This window comes from Acinonyx jubatus, chromosome A2 (genome assembly GCF_027475565.1).
Source record: "Acinonyx jubatus isolate Ajub_Pintada_27869175 chromosome A2, VMU_Ajub_asm_v1.0, whole genome shotgun sequence".
Classification (NCBI taxonomy): domain Eukaryota; kingdom Metazoa; phylum Chordata; class Mammalia; order Carnivora; family Felidae; genus Acinonyx; species Acinonyx jubatus.
The window spans coordinates 82,724,461-82,750,614 of record NC_069383.1 but is presented as its reverse complement, the minus strand read 5'-3'; the positions used below and the strand labels follow the sequence as shown (position 1 = coordinate 82,750,614).

Below are 26,154 nucleotides of genomic sequence, written 5' to 3'. Positions count from 1 at the left end.
CTCCATTTCTTTGGTAAATATTCTTTATTTTCGTACCCTTCAATGAGCACCCCAGAGTTAAATTTTTATCTGCACCGTCTCCTAGGGTGGCCTCAAGGATTGTCATGGATTCAGCTAACACCTACATCACTATTGACTCCCGTATCTATATCTCTAGCACAGCCCTCTCTGCTGAAGTGCATCTACAACACTCTCTGACTTATTCATCTGGATGGTCCCCCAGATGTTTAACTCAATGTGGAGCAAGCATGTTTTTGAATTTAATTACTGCTCCTAATAGCTTCACACCCTAAGAAAGCCATTTAACCTCTCAAAGCTTTAGTTTACACAACTGCAAAATGAGGATACTAATTCTAACTCATAGGATCACTATGAGATTCTGTTAAGATAATGTATTTTGGTGATAAACTCAGTCTCTGATACATAACCAGGTCATAGGAAAGTGTATGTGTGCCATTCAAAAAGGAATTCATTACTCTCCAAATCTGCTTGCTGACTCTATATTCCCTTGAACAGTGAGTGAGACTTCTTTCCACCTATTGCCAAGCTACAAATCTACAAAACATTCTAAACACAGTGTTCACCCTTCCACCTTTCCCAAATCAATTTGTTATCATAAAGTCCTTACCTCTTCCAAAATATCTCTTGAACCCAGTAATCCCTCTCAACTTCCAACTTCTGACACCTGTCTTAATGTAGGCTCTCATCCTTTCTTTCCTATACTAAACAAAAGTCTCCTAACTGGCTTTCTTTTTCTGCCTGTAATGTATGCTCCACATCATTGCCGAAGTGATCTATCTAAAATGTATATAGGCAGTGGCTAAACCACTCCAAGGTGACCTCTGAGGAGTCATGCCTTTGTGTATCCTCTCCCGCGGAGTACAGATGGAATGTGTGACTTGCTTCCAACTGACAGAATAATGCTAAGTTGATAGCATGCCAATTCCATGACTATGCCACAGTATATGGAACCCCATTTTGGCCAAATGAAGGCAGAGACTTTGTTAATTTTGAAGCAGCAAATAACCATGACTTGAATGACTGATAAAAAGATCCATGTGGCAGTGTGGCCTCATTTCTGTATCAAAATTAAAGAACTTAATTTTTTCAAACCTCATGTGAGTTGGGAAGACACCTTGAACTCCAGAAAGTGATGCAGCCTGGCTTACGCTTTGCAGCTTTGTGAGACCTTGAGCAGAGAGTCCAGCTAAGGATTCATCTACAAAAACTGAAATAACAAACGTGTGTAGTTTTAAGCCACTAATCTTGTGATGATTTGATATGCAGCAATAGAAAACTTTCTCAAATGTATCAGGCTTGTATCAGGCAGCCACTTCCTTCCTGAACTCTACAGATCCTTACATTATAGATCTTAACACAATGCTGTCTGTGAAGAGTTTACAGTGCTTTTTCCCTAGATGTTCCTTTGGCTAATTCTCTTATTTTTTTCAAGTCTTTACTCAACTCTAACCTCTCAATGAGACAAACTCAGACCATGAATCTCCTTTCCCCAGGTGTGTGTGTGTGTGTGTGTGTGTGTGTGTGTGTGTTTCATAGCAATAATCAACTTTAAACAGGTTATATAATTTGTTTATTGTGGTTAGTTTTATTTCCAGTAGAATGTAAGCTCCACAAGGGCAGAGATCTTAGCCTCTTTGGTTCACTGGTACATAACAAGCACCTGTGAGAGTGCCTGCCACATAACAGGTGTCCAATAATATTTACTGAATTGGATTGAATTGTCTCCTCCACTGGCCCAAGCTCCTTCAAGGTAAGTGTTATTGCTATTTTTCCTTATATGTCATAAGCCTTGGCATGCAATAGACTCAATAAATTCTAATGAGTGAATAAATAATATCCTTGTGATGTATTACTATGTTGTTCTGTACTGGTTGAAAAGGAGCTATAGAACAAAACATATTATCATTTTGCATTAATCAGCAAAGGCTTGGACAGAGTTTTAAAACATCAGATTGATTATTTTTTTCAGGAATTCTTAAGCGAAACATCAAATAGATTTTATTTATTTATTTATTATTTGAGAGAGTGAATTGGGGAGAGGGGCAGGGGGTGAGAGAGAGAAGCATAAGCAGGCTCCATGCTCAGCGTGGAGCCCAATGCGGGGCTCAATCCCACAACCCTGAGATCATGACCTGAGCTGAAATCAAGAAGAGTGGGACACTCAACAGACTGAGAAACCCAGGGGCCCCTCAAATAGTTTTATTGGAGTCTTTCAACAAAGCTAGAATTCAAAACCAAGTTATAGTAGTTTCCTGTTGCTGCTATAACTAATTAGCACCAATTCTGATCTTAAAACAACACTATATTTATTACCTTATAGCTCTGTAGACTAGAAGTCTAACATGGGTCTCACTGGGCTAACATCAAGGTGTCAGGAAAATTGCATGCCTCTCTGGATAGTCTAAGGATAATCCACTTTCTTGCATTTTCAGCTTCTAGGGCTCATCCAAATTCCTTGGCACATGGACCCCCTTCCTCCACCTTCAAGGCCAGCAGGATCATATCTCTCTAACACGTCTTCCTTTGTCATATCTCCCCCCCTAATGATAGCCAGGAAAGGTCCTCTACTTTTGTGAAGTCATGTGATTAGATGGAGTACACCCAGACAATTCAGGAAAATCTCTTCATCTCAAGGTCTGAAACATTAATCCTATCTGCAAAGTCTCTTCTGCCACGTAAGGTAACATATGCACACATTCCAGATACTACGATGTAACCTTTGGGGGGCTATTAGTCTACCTGACACATCAGTGAAAGAGAAAAATAAGCATACAACTAAGTAAAACATATTTGACTTTAATACCACAGATTCACCTCAGAAAATCAAGTTTCACATCTTTTTGTTCCAGTTTACACTATATTTCATATTCTAAAATGAAACACTTCCTTCCATTTTCTACAAAATTTGAATTTGTTGTTCAATAAACAACAACAACAACAACAACAACTTTAAAAGCTGACTTTCTACAGAAACCACCCCACAACTCAGAGCTAGCTATAGACCTCCTTTGGGTAATCACATAGAGAAGGCTTGGCCATACTGAGTGTAAGGCTGTGAATTCTTCTCCCAGGGACAAAAGCTGCTAAAGCTGCCTCAGAGAAACTTGGCAGCACATCAAGAACAAAAACGTAGTGTGGTTATCTCTTCTTAACACACAGATGAAAGATTTTAGATCATCTTTAGGCTAGAAAATGGACTTACATTCATGTATGAGTAAAGAGTTAAATGAAAGCAACATACAGGGAAGAGATTTGGCTGTAGTGGTTTTCAAGTCACCTAGGAAAACATCAGTGACTAAATGGTAAAAGAGTCAATGTTACAGGGCAAACCATCAGCATCTTTCCTGCTGAGAGACACTGTCTCCGTGTGTGATATTCTGAAATTCTCCAAATATATCAATTGAGTATGCACAACCCATTTTAATTAAGTAACAGAAGCATGCCAAAGAGATCTACATGTGTTTTGGTGAGTATGTAAGACATACTGAAGACAGATATAAGCCCCATTTAAAAAAACTGAAATGAGCAAAGATTTTAGTGATACATCAAAAATTAAGGTGAAGACCTACTCCATTTTTGCAACCTCTCCTCTCCCCCCCAAAATATAACCTCCTTCATTCTTAAATATATGGTTACTTACATAAAAATATATCAGATTCACAGTTTACGCTTGATCTTAGCCAAAAGGCCAAGAAGTGATTCAGATTCACAGTTTAAATTCCAGCTGAGTTAATTCACACACAATTCCGGTCTGTTCCAAGTCTTCTGTCACCTTTTAAGATGTGTCTTGTTCACATGTAAGACTCGGTGACAATATGTGGATAGGCAAAAGTGAGTGATGTGCACAAACAAAACAATGCTGATGCTAATGCTACATGTCAGCTCATGAATAGTATCATTTTGACATTTGTGGATGAAATATTAAATTCATTGTAAAATGAGAAAGAATAAGTTAAATTACCTGAACTTCATAAGTAAAACATAAATAATATAAAATGGTGTTGGCAAACGAGGTAGTAACTTGAAGAGAATAAATGCTCAGGATATGAAATCAGCCAGCAAGAGTTTATATTTTAGTTGTATCATATACCAAATATCTATGTGATGTTAACTCACCTGAGCTTCCATCCAAACATGATGGAGGATAAGTACAGCCCATTCATTCATTCATTCATTCATTCATTTATATCTATTGAGGGGCAACTTTGAGTGATGCACCATTCTAAGTACTGAAGATACAACAATGAATAAATCAGACAAATATCCTTGCCCCCCATGGTGTCTGCATTCTCACATTTTCTCACAGAGTAGTGATAAGGGTTGGATGAGATTCTAAACAAAAGGTATGTATTATGAATAAATTTAATTAGCATCATTATAATAGTAATAAAAGATTTCAGAAAAAAGTATACTTATTTGCATAATAAGTGGACCACTAAATAAATAAATGGGTTATTCAGGCAAATTAAGAACACTAAAATTTATATAATCACTATGTGAGATTGTATGCTGTCTTAAAAAAATATATCTTGAAGAGTGTCTTGAAGAAAAAAATTTCTGCTTTTTGCAATAAAAGTTCTTCAGCAATTAGCCATATATGTTTTCAAGAAGCTGTCTTTTGGAGGCATCATTTAAATGAGAACATTTATTTCTGGATTAGCAATCACTGTATGGGCTACCTTCCTTTTTTTCCTCCCTCTCTTTACATATTCCCTTTTTGCTACTCTTCTACATGATCAAGCAATCATCACACCGCGATTTATCATCCTCTCCTGTCAATTCAGCCACCATTCCACTGTGTTCCATTAGTTTTTCCTGCTGTGAAAATCCCAGTAGAATCCTTGGTAAATTCTCAGAAGTTTCCAGGTTCTGCTTTGGAAAGCAGTGAACCACAATGTTATTAAAATCCAGTGACTTATAAAGGGATTTGTTCCTCACTCCTAAGCAAAGGGGAAGTCTAGACATTATCCTCAGAGTGACATTCGTGCCCAGCTTCCAACTGATGGGAGTCTTTTCTGAGCTCAAAAGCACAGCTCTAGCTATCAAATTTTACATGGAGTATTTTAGGGAGTTCTTTAAAAATCAAAATGTCTGGCTCTGTGGTTCATTAAGTGTGCCATTCCAAGAGACAGGACTGCCAAAACCGGTTCATTCCTATGAAGGTAGTTATCCTGTAATGCTGCAAGGCAAACGTATTAAGACTTTAGTCACATATGTGGCACACACTTCAAAACTCCACACTTTCAAAGGACTTGCTGGAGCCAACATTCCAACTTAGTACTCATCCAGTGAAACGGAAGCTAATAAGAAGCATGAAATAGTACACAGTATATAAGAATTTTGGCAGCACACCACATGTATCGACCTTACATTTAAAAATCATAATGGCATTAAATCATCCTAAACTACTAACATCCATTCACAAGAAACTATCGTGCTTTCATCAGAAACCACATGTCATTCTGATTCATATATAGTGCTAAAAATACAAATTTGATCGAACGTATCTGAACTTGACCCAGACATTTAGATATTTTCATAACTCCAAAAAGAAAACAGGCAAAAATGTCTTCACTTGTGCAACATAGTCAGCTTTGAACAAATGGCCTGGATGTAAGCAGTAGGTGGCAAAGTTAAAATAGAAATGTTAATCCTATGAGAGCCCTTGCCGGCTGTTTTACAGCCTTTCTTAAAGATTAAGAAAAAGGTGGCGGGGGTGGGGGGGGGTGGGAGCGGGTAAAGATCATAAAAATACCCACATCACTAATACTAAGAACTAATACACAGCACAAAACAAAACAAAACAAAACAACAAACCAGAACAAAACAAAGATGCTACGAAACACCAACAAATACCACCAAATAAAACAAAATGTGATTTTAAGATACATTTTTTTCAACATGAGATCTTTTTTAGAGGAGTAGCAGCAGGAATGAATGGGAACAAAAGGAAACTTAGTTTCTAGTTTAAGTTGTAATAGAACAGCAGCATATTTTTTACTCAAGATAAAAGGAGAAATATTTATTTTGGGCAACATTATGAATTCCTGTATTATATCTACATATTAGAAAATAGCTCCTTTAAGAAGTCTTAATTTTTCTAAAATTATCCAACTATCAGACAAAACAAGGTCAGCAAACTTGTTCTCTAAAAGGCCAAATAACAAATATTTTAGGCTCTGTGAGCTAAACAGTCTCTGTGGCAACTACTCAACTCTGCCATTGTAGCACAAAAGCAGCCACAGACAAAATGTAAAGGAATGACTGTGGCCGTATTCTAATAAAACTTTATTCATGTACGTGGTAATCTACAAATTTTGTCATTTTCAGTGCGCATGAAATATTCTTCTTATTTTGTTTCAAACATTTAAAAATGTAAAACAACATTCTTAGCTTATGTACCATACATGCCGTGGGTCAGATTTGGTCTAGGTTGTAGTTTGCTGAACCCTAGACTAGACATTGACAATGCAAACTGTAAGAAATAAAAGATGAGTAGACAAAGCTCAAATTCATTCTTTCTTTCTTTCTTTCTTTCTTTCTTTCTTTCTTTCTTTCTTTCTCCCTCCCTCCCTCCCTTCGTTCCTTCCTTCCTTCCCTCCCTCTCTCCCTCCTCCCTCCCTCCCTCCCTTCCTTCCTTCTTTCCTTCCTTTCTTCCTTCCTTTCCTTCCTCTCTCCCTCCCTCCCTCCCTCCCTTCCTTCCTTCCTCCCTCCCTCCCTCTTTCCTTCCTCCCCTCTCCTTCCTTCCTTCCTTCCTTCCTCCCTCCCTCCCTTCCTTCCTTCCTCCCTCCCTCCCTCTTTCCTTCCTCCCCTCTCCTTCCTTCCTTCCTTCCTTCCTTCCTTCCTTCCTTCCTTCCTTCTCTTTTTGCCTCCCTCCCTCTCTTTCTTTCAGTTATTATTTTATCTATCTGTCTGTCTGTCTTTGAATCTGACAATACACAAAATATAATGAAGTAGTTCCAGGCGAGTGGAGAGTAAGATTATCAGCCTCTCAAACTCAGCCAGTATAGTACACTATAAGGGGCTAATTGTAACTCTTACCAGGCATTGGACCCACATAACTACCATGGAGATTCTGGGAGTTACAAAATCATTCACAATATTCAAAGTGAATACAGTTACATAATATCCTATTTTCATTCCAATTAACTGTCATGCAAGTTTTAAGTTTTGTTTTTTTTTTTTAATGGCATCTTCTTTGACAGCTAATGTCTTCATTGAATTCCTCTGAATTTTCCATAACGGTAAAGAGAAAACGAAGCCACGAGAGAAGCTTGCCTCTGGCAGTATTTGCAACATTATTATTTACTTATAACAGCTGAAAAGCTCTCTGGTAATTAGGGATTTGGCAACACCATGACATCTTATCTCCTTCCTAAGATATTTAGATACACAAGGTAAGAAATCCTTGGGAGCAGTGACCTGTAATTCTCCCAAATTCCATTTCAGAAAAGGTTATTCTGTTCACTTTTAGTAGCAAACAAGCACTGAGGACTCTTTTGAAGAAGTTTTGCCAGCGATCCAAAAACTACCTGGGCAACAAATATTTCTATACCAATATACTGGCTGTTAGAGTTTCAGGTAAATTAGAATCACTGCTTCTAAATTACAGTGCAGATTGATAGGACCATGGGGACAAGATCCAATGGTTAAGTGAGTTATCATCTCTTCAGAAAGATGCTGTTGGCAGAGGTACTGTCATAGCATGTACTCTCCTGTTGGAGGAGAGTCTTTCAGAGACTCATGTGGCTTTGTAAGGAATCATTAGGGAAGCGTCTCAGTACAATTAAAAACATATCCCTAAACACTGTTTTTCAAAATGACACAAATGTTTAAATACTGACATAAAAAGTCTATGTAAAAGTGCCAGATACTTATGTAGTAAGGAAAACCAAAGAATTTGTGCAAAAGTATGTTTTTTACTGCCTTCTATCTGAATAAACTGCTACACAGTATAAAGACTTGAAAATTCCATCCATTAAATCTACATATTTTATGCAGACTTTCATGAGAAAACAACCCAACTGTGACATCAGAGTCCACTTTTAACACAAGTTCCAAAAGAAAAAAAAAAAAGAAAACATTTTTTATGAGTGATATAAGATATTAGGGAGAAGAAGGACTCTAAAATTTACCACTTCATTCAGGAATTTTTTTTTAAATGCAAACTCCATGTTAGATGATTGAGCCAAGGCTAAAAGCAACTCTTCAAAGTCCTCCACATGGAGGTTACATCTTTGGAGAACACAGCTTATATGCAAATGAAGAATAACTTTTGCAAATAGTTATGAATTCACTTCATTATATGAGTAGCAATGTATATAGTCATGATATTCAATTCATCTTGACAAATATTTATTGAGCTTACCAGGCACTGTGATATGCCTAGAGAGATTACATATCAAGGACAAACAGAACCTTGAAAGGAATGTGTGGTAAGAATACAAATATGGGAGACTTGATTAAGAGTCTGAGAGTTTGAGAGTCTTAGGAGTGGATAAGTTGAGTTTGAAGCATGATGTTTGAAATGTTAAGGAGTTATACAATCTGTGTTCTCTAAAAGTAAGATGTAAATCAACAACACAGGTGTTGCTGGGGATGTGGAAATAAAGGAACATGCGATGCACTATTGGTGAGAATGTAAACTGGCAGAAAACCGTGTGGAGTTTCCCCAAAAATTTGAAAATAGAACTACCCTATGAACCAGCAATTGCACTACAGAATATTTACCTAAGGAATACAAAAACACTAATTCAAAAGGATACATGCACCCCTATGTTTATAGCAGCATTATTTGCAATAGCCAAGATACGGAAGCAGCCCAAGTGTCTATCAAGTGATGAATGGATTTGCATATATATATACACACACACACATACACACACACACACACACACACACACACACACACACACAATGGAATATTACTCAGCTATAAAAAAGAATGACACTTTGCTATTTGCAACAATGTGAGCTAGAGAGTATAATGCTAAACAAAATAAGTCAGACCAAGAAAGATGAATACATATGACTTCACTCATATGTGGACTTTAAGAAACAAAACAAAAAAAGCAAAGAAAACTAGAGACAGAGTCAAAGTAAGAAACAGAATTTTAATTATAGAAAACTATCTTATGGTTACCAGAGGGGAGGTGAGCGAGGGGATGGGTGAAATAGGTGATTGGGCTTAATGAGTGCACTTGCTGTGATGAGCACAGGGTGATGAATGGAGGTGCTGAATCCCTATATTGTACACCTGAAACTTTAACACTGCATGTTAACTAACTGGAATTAAAGACTTTAAAAAAATTAAAAAATAATAATAAAATAAAATACAAAAAAAAAATAAGATGGGGTGCCTGGGTGGCTCAGTCGGTTAAGCATCCGACTTCGGCTCAGGTCATGATCTCACGGTCCGTGAGTTCGAGCCCCACTTCGGGCTCTGTGCTGACAGCTCAGAGCCTGGAGCCTGCTTCAGATTCTGTGTCTCCCTCTCTCTCTGACCCTCCCCCGTTAATGCTTTGTCTCTCTCTGTCTCAAAAATAAATAAAACATTAAAAAAATTTTTAAAAAAAGATGTAAATGCAAATATTGAGCTCTGGAAATGGCAATGACTAGAGATATACATTTGGGATTTGTACATAATGGAAAATTAAAATCACATGAATAAATGAGATGGCCAAAGAATATGTAAAAAGAAGAGGACTGTGGACAGAGCCTTCGGGAATACCTATGCTCACCAGCTGGAGGAAGCTAGGCTAATGAAGGAAACAGAACTGCCAGGGAAAGAGGGGAGGTATATTACTTGTGGCCGAAGCAGCAGGTAAAGAGAGATTCTGCAATACCACGTGATGCGAAGAGAAAAGGGAAGCACTTCATTGGTTTAAGGTCATTGGATTTTCTTATGAGGACACTGAACACCTCGGCAAAATCGGCAGAACAGCAGGGATGGCAACAGGTGGAGGTGTTGTCTAGTTTTGTATCCTGGTGTAAGGTTTCCATGCCAAAGATATAGTAGAGAATGAAATGAACAAATAAAGCGAATAAGAAAATAAGTGATAAAGAAAGGTCCTGGAGATAGCAGGAAAGGATAAAATTGAGAACACTGAAGAATGATTCATCTGGGAAGGAAGGATTATTTCTTAGGGCAAGCAAAGCGAGGATCAGTAAAAACACAGATACGTCCAGGTGTGAAGCAGGATGCCAAATAGTACATGTCAGCAGATTCTTGCCCTCAGACCAATACAAACTGAAATTACATGAGACTAAAAGATTCAGATCTGGGTTTTAAGTGTAAGAACAAAATAAGAACTTCCTAAGAAAGACACACTTTGAAAGTATTATTTAGCCAAGAAAAAATATCCACATCTTAAACTGATTGAAGCCTGAAAGCTCAGAATACATATTGCACAACTGCATATCTGTTTTTAAAAAAAAATGTTTAGTTATTTATTTTTGAGAAAGAGAGAGAAAGAGAGCAGAGGAGGGGCAGAGAGAAAGGGAGAGACAGAGAATCCCAAGCAGACTCCATGCTGTCAGCACAGAGTCTGACACAGGGCTTAAATTGACAAACCGTGAGTCATGACCTGAGCTAAAATCAACAGTTGTATACTTAACAGACTGAGCTACCCAGGCACCCCCGCACCACAGCACATCTTATAAATCAGGTTTACAGACACATTTGAGATCTATTTCTGAAACTAGTAGAGAAATTACCTAATTTCATGAAGTAGCTCTGATATTATAGGTAAAGAGATTTCATCACTTCCTGCAAGGTAGTCAGGAATGTTTGAAAGATGTTAATTACTGCCTGTCAAACTAGTTTTTTTCTCTAGAGTAGTGGTTCTCAAAGTTTAGTGTATATCAAGTTACCTGGAGGGCTTGTTAAAACACAGACGCTGGGTCTTATCCCTAGAGTTCTTGGACTAGAGCCTGAAACTGTATTTCTAACAAGTTCTTGGGTTATACTGATTTTGTTGGTCTGCGGACCACATTTTGAGAACTCCTGCTACAAGGTCAGCCATTCCACATTCGTGTAGGTCTACAAACAAGAGTATTTTTCACTCAACTAGTCAATTAAAGTAAATTGGCAAACTACAATCGTGAATGTATTAAAATACTACCATTAAAATACATATTAAAATACTACCATTTAAAAAAAACTGTATTTGTTATTAAATTCACTTTTAAATGTTATCTAGAACCATCTACCATTATCATTATCACTGGAAAATGACTCCGTGTATTTATTAAAAAGTTGCAGGGGCGCCTGGGTGGCTCTGCTGGTTAAGCATCTGACTTTGGCCCAGGCTGTGGTCTTGCAGTTCATGGGTTCGAGTCCCCCAATGGGCTCTGCACTGGTAGTGTGGAGCCTGCTTGGGACTTTATCTCTCTCTCTCTCTCTCTCTCTCTTTCTTCTCCTCCTCCAGTTGTGCTCTCTCTCTCTCTCAAAATAAATAAATTAAAAGAAAATTTAAAAAGTTGCAGAATTTGGTTCAGTTGAGAGAAACACTAACCCATGGTTAAAAGTCTACTCATACTTTAATTCAGCTCATAATTATTATATTTCACTATAGTATGTGCCAGGGACTCTTCTAGGTGCTTTGCATATATTATTCCACTAGTTACTCATAATAACCCTATACAGTAATTTGTTTTATTAACCCCATTTTACAGATGTGGTAACAGGCATTGAGACATTAAATACCTCAGTGAGAATCAGACAGAAATACTACTGGAGTCTCTCTGATTCCAATATTATGGTCCTGACCTATTATGCTCTTTGACTACACATTATAGTGTAGTTTGAGCTCAAATACTTACCTGTTCCGAGAAACAGGACGTGGTATCTACCATCAGCAGCATTCACTCGATCCACAGCTATCTTTGTGTACTTATAGTCAGTGCCTATACGAACAATCAGAGGTCTTCTGTGGATTGGGTAGATAGAATTGTACATGAGAGGATGGTTCCGAATAAAAGTGACAACGTCATCTGGGAACTCCTTAGTGGTTCGCATATTGGGCGTAAATGCTCCTCCTGGGCACTAATAAAATATTTTAAAAAGAACCAAATTAGTAAATAGTTACTTCCTTTTAGTAATAACCAAAAGACCTCCACTTTTCAAAATATTTAGAAGCTCAAGTTGTTGTATGCACAGATCCTCCTTGACTTACAATTATGGGTTTAAATTCTGATAAACCCATCATAAATTGAAAATACTGTAATTTAAAAATGCATTTGATACACTTAACCTACCAAACGTCATAGCTTAGCTGAACTCACCTTAAACGTGCTCAGAACACATACATTACCATGCAATTAGAGAAAATCATGTAACACAAAGCTTGTTTATACTAAAGTGTTGAATAGCTCATGTAATTTTTTGACTGAACTAAGAGTGAAACACAAAATGGCTGTAAGTGTATGGGTTGTTGACCTTTGTGATCACAAGACTGGGGGTTGCGGCTCGCTGCCCTACCCAGCATCCAGAGAGGAGAAATCACTAGCCTGGGAAAAGATCAAAATTAAGTATTCAAATTACAGCTTCTGCTGAATTTGTATTGTTTCTGCATCATTGTAAAGTCAAAATACCGTAAGATGAACCATCATATTTGCTACTCATTGAGGAGAAAACAACATGACTATATATACAACTATCTATAGCAAATGAATTAAAAAAGTGTACAATGTGACCACTTGAACAAGGCTAAGTCCACTTATCCTACTCCATTTGTTTTTGGAGAGCAGTTGATGCCGTTTTATATATAACTTTTTACCTTCCCATCTGTCACTTTTCTATTCCTATTCTTGCCAGTGACAGTGTTGTTATAGGGGTGGGGGGGCACACTTGTGGATATAATCTAGTACTATCACTGGCTAAAACAGGTTATCATTATCAGATTCAATCAGAATTGAATTCAATACAAGAGTTTTATTCCATATGATTCTTTCCTCCCCAAAGAGGGATCTCTGAAGTCAGAACTTGGATTGGATGTGGAAAATGAGAACTGATAATTCCCTTCTAGAAAAGATTGCTATGACTTCCATTAATCTTTGAATAAAATTCCAATCCCTTAGCATGGTCTCTAAGCTCCTATATGTCTGGCTTTCATCTACCATTCCCAAAGTACCTCTTGCTCTTCTTCAGTCTCAAGCACGCTCCCGCTCCAGAACTTTGACACTGGCTATACCCATTTGGAACGCTCTTCTCCCTATAACTCCATTCTGAACCTCATTCAGTTCTCAGTTCAAAAGTTACTTCTTTAAAGGTAACACATATACAAATAGTTCCCCATCTCCATCTCTACTTTCTATCTCCTTAACCAGCTTTATTTTTCTTCACAGCTCTACTTACCTAACTGTGTATTATATATTTGTTGTTTGTATGTCTATTGTTTGTTTCTCCCTCTGGAATGTAAGGTATGTATTGACCTGAACTGGGTATATTTTGTTCATTTTTCACTCTCAGAGCTACAACACAGCTGATAAAGAGTAGATATTCAACAAAGAGCAGTTTATTGAGAGAATTACTCTATTACATCTGGCATTCAATTTTGGTGCAGGGGCTGTATGAAACAAGAGCTTCAGTTCTGGCCAGGAGAGGAAAGATTCAGAGCATCAAGGTCAAAGAGGCAGCTAGACAGCAATAATAACTGAAAAGGGACTGCTGGACAGCTTTAGCAGTTCTGGAAAGAGCGCATGACAAGGGCTTCTGGGGAGAAGATTCCATTTATAGGGTATCTGAGGCCAAGCTCAGGGGCAGGCTGGGAGCTTCTGAAGCTTGGAACTCAAACTTATCCACTAATAGGATCCAAGTGTTAAGTTATACAAGCAAAGCTGTTGGTATAATCTTTAACACATACAAACATTATTTGTGTAACCCTATTAAATAAATACCTGTCAATATTTCTACTTTTAGAAACAAAAAAATATTTAGTCATATTTTCTTGAAAAAGACCATTTCTTTTCTAGTTTTCATTTATTCCCTTTAGAGAGGTACAAGGTAAAAAGAAATCAACAAAGCAAACTTTCTGATCAATAGCAAATCTATGGCAAACAGTAGGATGGAATGGGTCAGTAACATACTGGAAAGTTATACCTTTTCTTTTTTTTAAATTTTTTTTATTTAATGTTTTTATTTATTTTTGGGACAGAGAGAGACAGAGCATGAGCAGGGGAGGGGCATAGAGAGGGGAGACACAGAATCTGAAGTGGGTTCCAGGCTCTGAGCTGTCAGCACAGAGCTCGATTCAGGGCTCGAACTCACGGACTGTGAGATCATGACCTGAGCCGAAGTCGGAGGCTTAACTGACTGAGCCACCCAGGTGCCCCAAGTTATACCTTTTCAAGAGTGGCAATGAACACTCATTTCTAGCTGATTGCTCCTATGCAGGAATACATCCTGGTGTGGCCAGATTTCAACAGAAGATAGAAATGTGGAATTTTATGTGAAATCTGCCAAAATTTTAATGTTAATTCAATATAAAAAGAGAAAAAATAACTTTAGGGGTCTCCCCAAACATGGTGATCTCTAGGTTAAACCCTTGCAACAACTTTCCCACAACGTTAGTGCCTCTGGACCAGCATCCTCGGGCAGACTCACATTTGCAAATAACTCTCAGCAAATTATAATGTTGCCTCACTCATTTAGACTCTATCATACTGAATGCAATTTTTTGACTCACTTTGACCAGTTAACGTTACTAGAACTTTTTACAGGACCAGTAAATACAGCTCTTTTTTTATAGAAAGGCACAAGGAGCAATTAAATGACTTCAGTAAGGAGAGATAATGAGGCAAATAATAAAACTAAGCCTCCCCATTCATAATCCCATTAAGTAGACTTTCATCTGGGGCTCATGTGCTTTTCTTTTAGGAAAAAGCATTATATTTAAATATACATGTTTATAAATTGCCCACAAAAAAGACCAAATGAAGACAAAGAATTTCATTTGAGGGTATTCTAAACTGATGCATATGTTCCATACTTCTGAAAAGCATAGAATTATGGGTGTTTTCTACCCTCATTCCACACACAAAGTGGAAAAAGGGAAATACATTGCTCACTGAATGAAAAAATGGAAAGACCAAATGCACGGACAATTCAAATAGTTCCAGTTCCTCATAAAACACCACTAATTATGGTTTGCTAAGCTGAGATGTCTCTTTAAATATTTGCAAACATTCTCATTTGTAGGTTCCAGAAAGATCCAAAGTTAGCATATATTACTGAGCAATTTATATAATTTCCAGTTAACAATTTTCATGTGTGATAAGGTGATTAAATTAGAAGTGTCTGGTTTCTTGGCCTTACTTAATTGAAATTAGGTTAAAATTATGTTTCAGGTGCTCAAAACTGTAGTAACCCAAATAAATCAACTCACAACTCTAATCAGTTATTTTATATTCATTCAAATGTCCCCTATCTGGGACTTTTGTTTTATAGTCACAATCAACTTCTTGCTTAGAAACAAGTGTTTCCTGGTAGACTTTTATTTTCAAAATTACCAAAGAATTCTTTTTGACAATAATTAATTTTTTCATTGATTCATGGCACAAACTTTACAGATAAGACACAGGGTGAGTGAGAACAATGGTGACAAGAACATTAATGGATGACCCTTTGCAGATTCTGTATCTGGACTTGCAAGTTTGCTCAGTGTAACATTACCAAATACAAATAAGATGCAACTAACTTATCCCTTGCTTTGTGATATGAGAAAGCATATGTACTAAAATCTCAAGATAAATATAACATCCACGTACTACCATAAAACAAAGCCTCTGTCCACAAATGAGGCTGGTGTCCCCCTCTTTAGAAAGCTGATTTAGCTCTGCAAATTTTCATTAAGTAGTTTGGGTTAAACTTCAAGTTGTTTTTCTCCAGTTCTAGCATTCTGTTTATCAAGCAGTGACAGGCACTCCTTTTTTGAGTAAAGACATTTTAAGTATTTTGATTACTAAAGTGCTGGGTGAAATGCTGGGAACAATAACAATGCCATGTTAAGGACGTATCAGCAATTGTCGTCCTCACCTAATTTGTTTCCTATTTTTAGGTATTCTTGATGTCTTCCATCCTCTGATGCTCCTCACAAAGCACACCCATGATCCTAGTTTTCAATATTAATATATTGAATAGAATATCCATTCTTTGAACACATTCTTTAAATTTTTAATTTGGGGGGGGAGGGGCATAAACGGAGAGGGAGAGAGGGAATCCCAAGCAGGTTCTGTACTATAAGCATGGAGCCCGACACGGGGCTCAATCTCATGAACTGAGAGATCATGACCTGAGCCAAAATCAAGAGTCCAACACTTAACCAACTAATTTTATTCACTTTTTATTCAAAAAGCATTTTGATGTGCCCAGTAGGAGACATAAGAATAAGAAGCTACCATTATCATCTAGAAAGAAGTATTCTAGTAAGGAAGATGGGTATATTCAAAGCAAAATAACAATTAAGTCTTATAATAATAATTTAAGACAAACAAAATAAATAACAAATGTTGGTTTGTGATCAGTTGTCATATATGTTTAAGAGCAAATATTTTTTAAATGAATTCAGAATACTAGAGAACTTAAGGGTTTCAGGGTTGGTGAAAGGTTTAAAGATAGGATAAAAATGTTGGAATATTTAAGGAACTATAATTCCTGAGGCACTGCTGGGTCATAGAGCACAAAGTAGAAGAAGGAGGTAGGAATTGAGATTAAAGACTGGAAAATAAAAGCAAAACTAGTCAGAGAAGGAGAGACTGACATGGTCAAGAGGAACTTGACCTAACACTTGAAAGATGAGTGATATATGGATAAATACATGGACATTTGGCATTCCAGAATCTGGGTTAGTTTCTGGCATTGATCTCTGAAACTTGTATTCTGAGAGAAAGTGATCCCCTTGCTGAAACCCTTGGTAGTCAAGGCCCTTTATTTGAAGCCTAAAGAATTACATAGTTGAAGACTTGTACTTTTATGCACCAGTTGGTCCTCATTCTATTTGCATTTATCCTCCATTGCCGACAAGACTGCTCTGCTCCAGTCCTATTAGCTCATACAGAGCTTCTAGAAGGACTTATTAATTTCTATCTTTGCCTTATAATGTAAGCTGAAACATCCTTCCTTCCTAACCCAAATTATCCAAATCCAACTGCCTTCAGGGCCAGCTCAGTCTCTTATTGTTTATATGCCTTCTCTAGAGAAGGCTGTCCCATGGCAGTCTTTCTGTCTTCTGGACTTCAATAATATTTATTGTCTATTTTATTCATGTGTCTTGAATAATGATATGAAACAACATATAATGAATTTTTCATGTCTATATGCCTTATGTATTTTATTTTATTGTAAACTTTCTTCACAGTGTTTTAAACATCCTTGAAGAATAGAAATATTTCTAATGTAAGAACCATGAAAAGATGCATGGAATCAACACAAGTGCCAGCAATAAAGTTCTTTTTTCTTGCCAACGCTAACTAGGTGGGTCATGAAGTTTCTGTGTTCTTTTGCTGCACCAGGTACCAGACCTGTAAAGCATAATGATTAAAGCAGACGGTTCTGGTCCACTTATAAACAGATATTAAAACAGAACACTTTTATTAGGTTCTGCTTAACAAGATAGTATAAGCAAAAACAATTTTCTACAGAAGCTTTATACACGTTGCAACAGAATAATGTAATATGTTAGCTCAGCCACAGAGAGAATCTGCAGTCTTTGGCTGCCCTTTGCAACATACCAAAGGTGTCTTGTTTCTTCCACAAACTTGAATCACTTATGGAAAAACATTATGACACAATTGGCAGGATTCTTCCCACTGACTTGTGCTTGCTAGTTGGGGCAGTTTGCTAACATAGCTATCCACCCTGCTTTAAAAGAATCACCTACAAGGAACATTAGAATGAGGGTATACAATTTCTGCCCCTGTCATTTCTTTAAGAATTCAGTCATGTATTTATGAGGTTGACCTGGCAACTGAACTACTGTGTAGGAAAATTAAATACAGCAATGACAGTTGATTCTTCATTGGGAGGTCTTCAGAAGCAACATTTTTAACCCGAGAGAAGAGGGAATGCTTTGGGTCACTTGGCTGTAGGTCTTCTGGCTACATCAGTGGGATATTAAACCCTGGAAGCCCCGGGAAGAGACAGACACTGGCCACTCTGAGTCACACAGCTGAGACTTCATGGTGTGTTGTTCAGTGAAGGGTGGAGGGACTAAATCTGGGAGGTTTGCTTTTCCAGAAGGAGTTCCAGAGGTCTTCCTCCACCCTGCCTCTTTTACTCCCTAAGGATCACTCATCTGACAATTTTTTTATTTAAGGGAGCTGCTCTGGTCTCAACACCAGATGTAAGAAACCACATTATAGAAATATGTCTCAAGTACCGACTACTCCCTTTATTTCACGGAGTCAGCTCCAGATGTGTGTTACTAAGCCCTGGCTTATACCACACTGCTTTACAACAGAAAAAAACATGCTTATTCTTAGCAGCTTGGAAAGAGTGAAAAGTGGGACTGTTAGCAGAATTTTCTAATTTAGCATTGGCTTACTTTGTTTCAATAAAAGGGTTTATCTATTCCCACATTTTATGTAGAATAATTGCTATTCAACGTGAATGGTTTTCTCACTATGATTCCTAAGAGTCCTTTTGAGCTGCCATTCCGGTGAAGTCTGACAAGGGTTGGGAACAGAGGTGGCTTTTCTTCAGGAAAAACAAAACAAAACCCTCACTTGTAATAGTCATCAATTTCCATACTGTAACTACTCTCACCATGCTAATCTCAAGTTACTACTGGGAATCCCTACTTGAGACGAGGCAAGGTGTACACAATCTGTACATCTATATCTGTAAACTGGATATAGAGTAGCTCCGACCCAAACTCATTGAGGCTCTGGGGCCTCAGACCTGATTCAATTAGCATGGCTCTCTTTTATCAATCTTATTGGTTTATGTGAGAAATGTCTCTTAAGGATATACTTGGAGGAAAGTAGAATTTTTTGAGTTCACAAACCACCCGTTCCTTGACTAATCCCACATGTGTGTTGCAAAAAAGAATAATTAATGGAAGCATATTCTATCACAACCTCCTGTTAATTTTCTGTATTAAGATGAAGCAACGACTTGGTCAACTTCAAATAGCAAGTAATCCTCAAAACTAACATTTATCTCTGAATAGGTTATCAGTGAGTCCCCTGGAAATGAATGAAGGGCACTGAATGAAATAATGAGAGCCATGAGTTATAATGGAATTTGAAAGTGGTTCAGCTCCCCCTTCTGTTGTATAATCTCTGCTCCTTACCCAACCCACCTCAAGTTGAGATACCCTGAGATTGATACATCTGTTGATATTTTCCTTGTGTTATACAAAATCATTAAGTACTTTTTCCACTTTCTGTTGAGCTATGGGCATCAAAGAGAGATCATTTAAAAGGGGATAGATTGTGAATTGTATAATAGGACTTCATCCCCAGCATGATTAAGTGTGGCTCTTCAAAATTTAATTGTTTCACAGGTAAGGAGCAATGATGATAATCTTTTAATTAAAAGTTAATTATTCCTATCAACCACACATTTAAGATGATGAAAAAATAAAGGACTGAATAATACATTGCAAATACACTCTAAGAATAACACAAAAAATAAATTATCAATTAACAAATAGTTATGTGGGATGAATATCTAAAAGCATATTGGCAGAAGGAACTTCATAACTAAGGAAAAAGAAAAAAGAAACATTTGAAGAAAATACTATTCTAACAACCATCTTTTGATTATTTTCCATAAAATCATTCTTCTCTACTCACATCCACCCTATTTTATAATTATAACCATACTATGAAACTGAAAATATAAGAAAATTATATTCCCTATGAAAGTCCATTGAAAATCATATTCCTCTTGATTGTTTCCTCTCATTGTACCATATGACATTTTATAGAAACAAAAACTAATCAATATTCTAGAATTCAATAAAGCATTATAATGCGCCAAATGAAAAATAAATAGTAGGACTGTGATCATTGTAGTGCTGGAGAAAGTTCAATTCCAATTGGTCAGTGCACTGTCTGCAGCTGGAAAGGTTAGTTTTCAACGTACTCCTTAATACTTCTGGTATTACAAAACATGGATATACCTGTATACCTCAAAACTGTAGAGTTTACAAATATTTTACTGAACTAGAATATCACTTTCATCGTGTTTATTTATACATACTATTTCTTTCTTTGAGAAATATACAACATGTAATTTTTAAATATATCCCTTACAATGGAAAGATCTACATATGATTTATCTGTAACTTAATTCTCATATGGTTATTCCTTTATTAAAATAGGTAACATTCCTTAATATTAGGAAGGGCTGTGTGAAAAGCATTAAAATTCTTTCAGGATGCCGCCAAAATGTTAATAATTTCCAAACTATGGCTTTATGACAATAAAATTAGGAACATATCTCTGCCATGTCTAACACATCCAGTTGCCTTCAAATCTAAAAGAGATTTTATTAGCAATAGTACTTAGAAAAATTTGTGGAGAGTGCTATACTATACCATATTTGTAAAATACCAAATCTGAGAACCCATAACCTGAAAAATTACAATAAGTGAATCAGTAAGTCAGTAAATATATATATATATTTACATATATATAGCATATATATATTTACATATATATATTGCATATATATATTTACATATATATATTGCATATATATACATATATACACATATATATGTGTGTATATATGTATATATATGCAATATATACATATATATATATATATATATTTAATGTGTATTTATTTTTGAGAGACAGAGCATGAGCTGGAGAGGGGCAGAGAGAGAGGAGACAAAGAATCTGACACAGGCTCCAGGCTCTGAGCTGTCAGCACAGAGCCCGATGCAGTGCTTGAACCCACGAACTGTGGGATCATGACCTGAGCTGAAGTCGGACGCTCAACTGACTGAGCCACCCAGGCTCCCTTTGATTATATTTAATAAACATCAACATGAGATCATATCCTGGTAAGTTATATATATATATATATATGTTTTTTAAAAAGCAAAATAACAAATAAATTTTCCTAGATACTTACAGTTCCAGGGCGAGGATACGGAATTCTACCCTGATAGGAGATCAGCTGATGATTGGGCCCTTCTTTATGGGCAAAAGGCCCATTAAACACAGTCTGTATATCAGATAAATGATACACACACACTGCTGATCCTTTAAAAACTGAGCTAAAAAAAGAAACAGAAAGAGATCCATTTTCTTATTTTTTTTAACTTCTAAATACAATTTAAAAAAACAGATGGCAAGGTTTGTGATGAAGAGTTGATAATTCATCATGGAAAAGTTGAACATTACAGTACACACTGTAAAGCTAAAAAATCTTCTCTCCTATTTTGAAATAAGCCATTGGTACACAAAGCATTAAAACATTTAATCCATTTCATGGAGGCAGTAGACAATAATAAGTTATAGAAGAGTTCTCAATGTTTCCAAAATATAGGACAAGTCAAAGAGTTTCTAACTAGTTTATCTTAACAACAAAAAATAAATTCATGATTTATTCAAAAATATGAATTTGAATTCTAAGTCACTATCAATAAAATCTATCATAATTTAACTGAAAGAAATAAATCTCATTAAGAGAAAACTGTATTTCTTGGTCTTAAGATTATTTTAACGTGAGAATGTTCTCACATTTATCCTAAAGAGTAGTCAGAGAAGTCTAAGTTGACATAATTTATGTATTTTCCTTGTTAATGACAAAAAAAAAAGAAAAACAAAAACAGTAAAGTCCAAAAAAAGTTCGTTACATTAACGCCAATATAATCTCAGAGAATGTGTTTGGATCCTTACTAAAAACTATTTCTGTTGTCACTAAGGCAGATTGACTGAAACAAACATTTCTCTGACTTACATATATCTCTTAAATTAGATGCCTAAGGGAAAACTTAGATGCCCATTGAAAAAAACAAGATATGTTATTAATCATTAGCACTGCTGCTCAGAAATGACAATTATGAATTTTTCAAAATACTATTGGTGTTGGGGAAAACAAAAACTGTAGAAATATTTTTTTGAAACAAACATTTTCTTCTGAAGAATTTGGTTCTTTTCACTTTGTTCACTTATTTCTGAGTTAACTCAAGACCACTTTCTCTTTTAGAACACGAGTTAAACTGTTCATCCTGTAGGACATATTTTTACATATTTTATAGGGCAAATGTAAATATGACATATAATCAATATCTTTGTGATTTTATTTTTCCTTGAATGGACCATTACAGTTTACAATTATGCTGTGCTTGCCCTGCTAAAGAAGAATGCTAAAATCTTCAAATTTTTGTTTTTTGGTTGGTTTTCTAATAAACCCACAGATTACATTCTGCATTGGCCCTGCTATCGCTCGGGTACTGTGCTGCCTTCTGAGTAACATTCTCAGTGTAAAATAATTAAACACAAATATATCTAGGAAAAGGTGAGAAGATGGCAAGTTGTCTTGAAATATATGAAAATTAGAATTGGACATCCCAGAGAAGTTAGAAGACATTAAACCTATTTTCCAGTATATGAAATACTGCCATATGGGACATGGAAACTAGTGCACTATTTTATTAGTTTCCAGTCATCATTTTAGATTGCTCCGGAAGTAAAACTTATTTTAGTAGAAATACCAAAAGTTTTAGGTGAATCATGGATCTTCAAACTACTTCCTTAAAACAAAATATCTTATATACTTTATTCCTACATTATAATTCATATTTTCTTTTCTTTGAGAAAAATAGCATATAATCATTATAAATACTCTGTACAAAACCATTTTGAAAGTATTAGTTCAGCTTGAATATATTTTGGTCACCAGGCAAAAGTAATAAAACGGGATGGTTATATACTGAATGCTTTGTAAAATTAAAAACTGAAAACAATGTTTTGTAATAATTACTGTCATTTAGTGAAGTTTATTGTTTAACACATAAGCTGTAATTGTTTAATAATTACCTTGATGTTGTAAAAATGCCATACACTAGTGTTGTCCTTGGGTTATCAGTTTCCAGCAGAAACACATCCTCTATAAAAACAAAATATCATTCTTTTAAAGTTACCAAGTATTAACCATATTTAAAAAAATTTACCCCAAGAAAATAATTTCAACTATGAAAAATACTATCGAGAAGCATATTCTGGCAGTATCGTTATAATCTGGAAACAACTAAGTGAATCCAATGATAGGCACGTGGTAAAGTGAATTAAATGAAATATCATACAAACACTATAGGGATGTATATAGACTGCAACCTTATGGAAACCATGCTAGTGAAGTAATATTAAGTGGAAAAGGTATAGTAGTATGTAATCTAGACTAGAATCATGTGAAAATCGGACAACTATATAACAGATTACAATAAGATTACCAGTGAGTATTTCTGGTTAACAGAGCTATATTTTCCTATCTTCTTTTGTATGCATTTTCTAAATATCCTTTAAAGATAACATAATAGTTTTTTAAATTTAAAAAAGTATTACGTTCACAGTTTCTTTTTGACATAGGGTTGGAAGCTGGAATGTGGAAGAAAACTCAAAGCGACTTTTTTCCTTATATAAAAGAAGACTGTTTTGGCTTATGATTAAAATTGCTAGTGACATTTTTACTTAATTGATAATTTGCCTAATAACAAAAAGTTTGAAGTATATTAAGGCAAAGACAAAGGTACAGATAGTAAGGCTCAGTACCACAGAACAGAACCTGGAAGTAGATTTCTGATAGGAAACCTCAGTGAATAATCAATTGTCACAATTACAAGAAAGGTCTGAATTTAGTAACATTTTTTGCAAATAAGATTCTTGCTGGGAAATACAAAAAAAAAAAAAAAGATGTAACCCATTTTTATTGCTTACCTCTCAGATGATGAGGTAAAAAAAAAATCTGAGAATAGCCAGTAGTTTACATTTTAATGGGTTAAAGCAAAATAAATGTCATTTCTAAATGGCACTTAGTAAACACTTAGTAAACAAATGGTAAACAAATGGCACTTAGTAAACACTTAGTAAACAAATGGCACTTACTAAACACTTAGGAAACAAATGGTACTAAGTAAACTTAGTACACACTATGATGTGTATCAAGTTATTCTGATTAAAAAGAGAACTGTTTCTTGGTAGAAAGGAATCAGATCGTTAGTTCTTATTTGACCTGGTATAACTCTACTTATGTCACACATCCTGAAAGTCATTCATCTCAGGGTCATCCAAGAAGGGTTGATTAGAGTACAAATTTAATTTCCACCCTGAAACTTTCCCATCCAACCTTGATTTTGCTAATTAGCTATTAATAGTAAAAATATTTAGCTGTATTTGCATACAAACTGATTTCAAATTAGAATATTAGAATTTAAATGCACATGAAATACACATTCTTTTAGAAAAACACAAATAGGGGCGCCTGGGTGGCTCAGTTGGTGAGCGTCCAACTTTGGCCCGGGTCATGATCTCGCAGCTTGTGGGTTCGAGCCCCGCATCAGGCTCTGTGCTGGCAGCTCAGAGGCTGGAGCCTAGTTCGGATTCTGTCTCCCTCTCTCTCTGCCCCTCCCTGGCTCACACTCTGTCTGTCTACCTCTCTCTCAAAAATAAAAACATTAAAAAAAATTTAGAAAAGCACAAATATATCATTACTCATTTGTCAATTACACAAGCACCTCTCTTTCTGTCTCTGTCATACACAGGCACACACGCTCATTCACATATCTTGGGTAATTCAGTGAAGTAAATGTTTCAGTAGTGCACTCAGGGGCAAAACAGATTTAAAAAGTACTTAAAGAAATTTATGAACAGTAAACAGATGATTCATTCAAATTGGCACATGATTTATGCTGAGAACATTCACGGAATATACATCCTCTGCTGAGAGGTTATTAAAATATATAAACTTTACAAACTCTTTTTCAAAAACATTTTTCAATCTCAAATCCATTTACCTAATTCATCAAAGTATGTTTCCGGGCCATCTTCATCGGTTACAGAGCACACCAGCCTCGCTTTTAAGAAGGTCGTCCACTTGTTGACAAGGCTACGCAGACCTCCAGTGTCATTCTGAAACCATTTTGAAAACACATTTCAGATGGCTTAAATAAATACTAAAGTGTATTAAAAATTCATCTTAGATTTGTATATCTTGGGGAGTTGTCATAATCCGAAGCATGCAAATGTTAACTATATCTGCATATCAAAAAAAGAGGAATATTTAAGATTTATAGTGCTTTATAAAATAGCTATAGCTATGCAATGAATTTTCTCCAATATGGTATCAACTGAAAATGTTTCAAAGAGGAGTTTAATAAATATATGCCCTAAAGCTTTCTAAATTTAACAATGTATGATGAAATACCTTTGAAATGTTATAGAGAACATATAATTTAATTTGCCTTTTCTTGATAACTCATTGTCTTCAATATGAACATAAATTATTGTATGCAGTGAAGATTATAGATGCTACTGTGGTCAGGAAAGTATGTTTATACTTCTACCAAATGGTCTCCAATAGTCTATTTTCTCTCCTTCACTTCTCTGTGTCAGCATTTAGTCCTCAGTATTTCCAATCAAATGCTTTAATATACACATTTCTCTGGAGAGGGCAGGAAAAGTGGTGTTTGGATCATTCACATACAGTCTCTACTGATTGTTTTCTGTATGTCCAGAAGCCTTTCATCCCTTCTGCTGCCTTTACTGCCTGAGGAGCAGATGACCTCCACAATCAGTGGAACACTGTAATATCTAAAAATAATGATTTTAAATACTAAACACTTGAAGAAACACTTTTGCACAAAATATGCTAATCATAAATCAGTCAAGGAAAACCTGTAAAAATCTTATACGAGAGGGCATCATGAGCTTTTTTTGAGTTGCTCCGTATACTTGCTGTTTATACACAAGACCATTTTGTTTACTGCTTTTAACTAGAACTGTATTTTATTAATGCATTTCTTAATTTTCACTGTTGTAAATAGTTCCCCAACAATTGTCCTTACTGAGGTTTTGCTGTATTTTATTCACAAGAATTATTCTGTTTCTGTGATGTACAGTTTAGCTATTTGTTTTTAATACAAATGTATTAAATGGATTAATGCATTAAGTGGA

At 35.8% G+C, this 26,154-nt stretch overlaps 1 protein-coding gene across 1 annotated transcript in view; it reads right to left on the bottom strand.

Moving 5' to 3' along the window:
* The window catches only part of SEMA3C (semaphorin 3C), a 175,345-nt gene that overhangs the window by 39,365 nt on the left and 109,826 nt on the right, over positions 1-26,154 (bottom strand). The window contains exons 9-12 of the mRNA XM_015080670.3: positions 24,996-25,110; positions 23,023-23,092; positions 21,110-21,254; positions 11,845-12,067 (exon numbers count right to left, since the gene is read on the bottom strand). Of these exons, the coding sequence (XP_014936156.1) occupies positions 11,845-12,067; positions 21,110-21,254; positions 23,023-23,092; positions 24,996-25,110 (553 nt within the window). The remainder of the gene's footprint in view (positions 1-11,844; positions 12,068-21,109; positions 21,255-23,022; positions 23,093-24,995; positions 25,111-26,154) is intronic.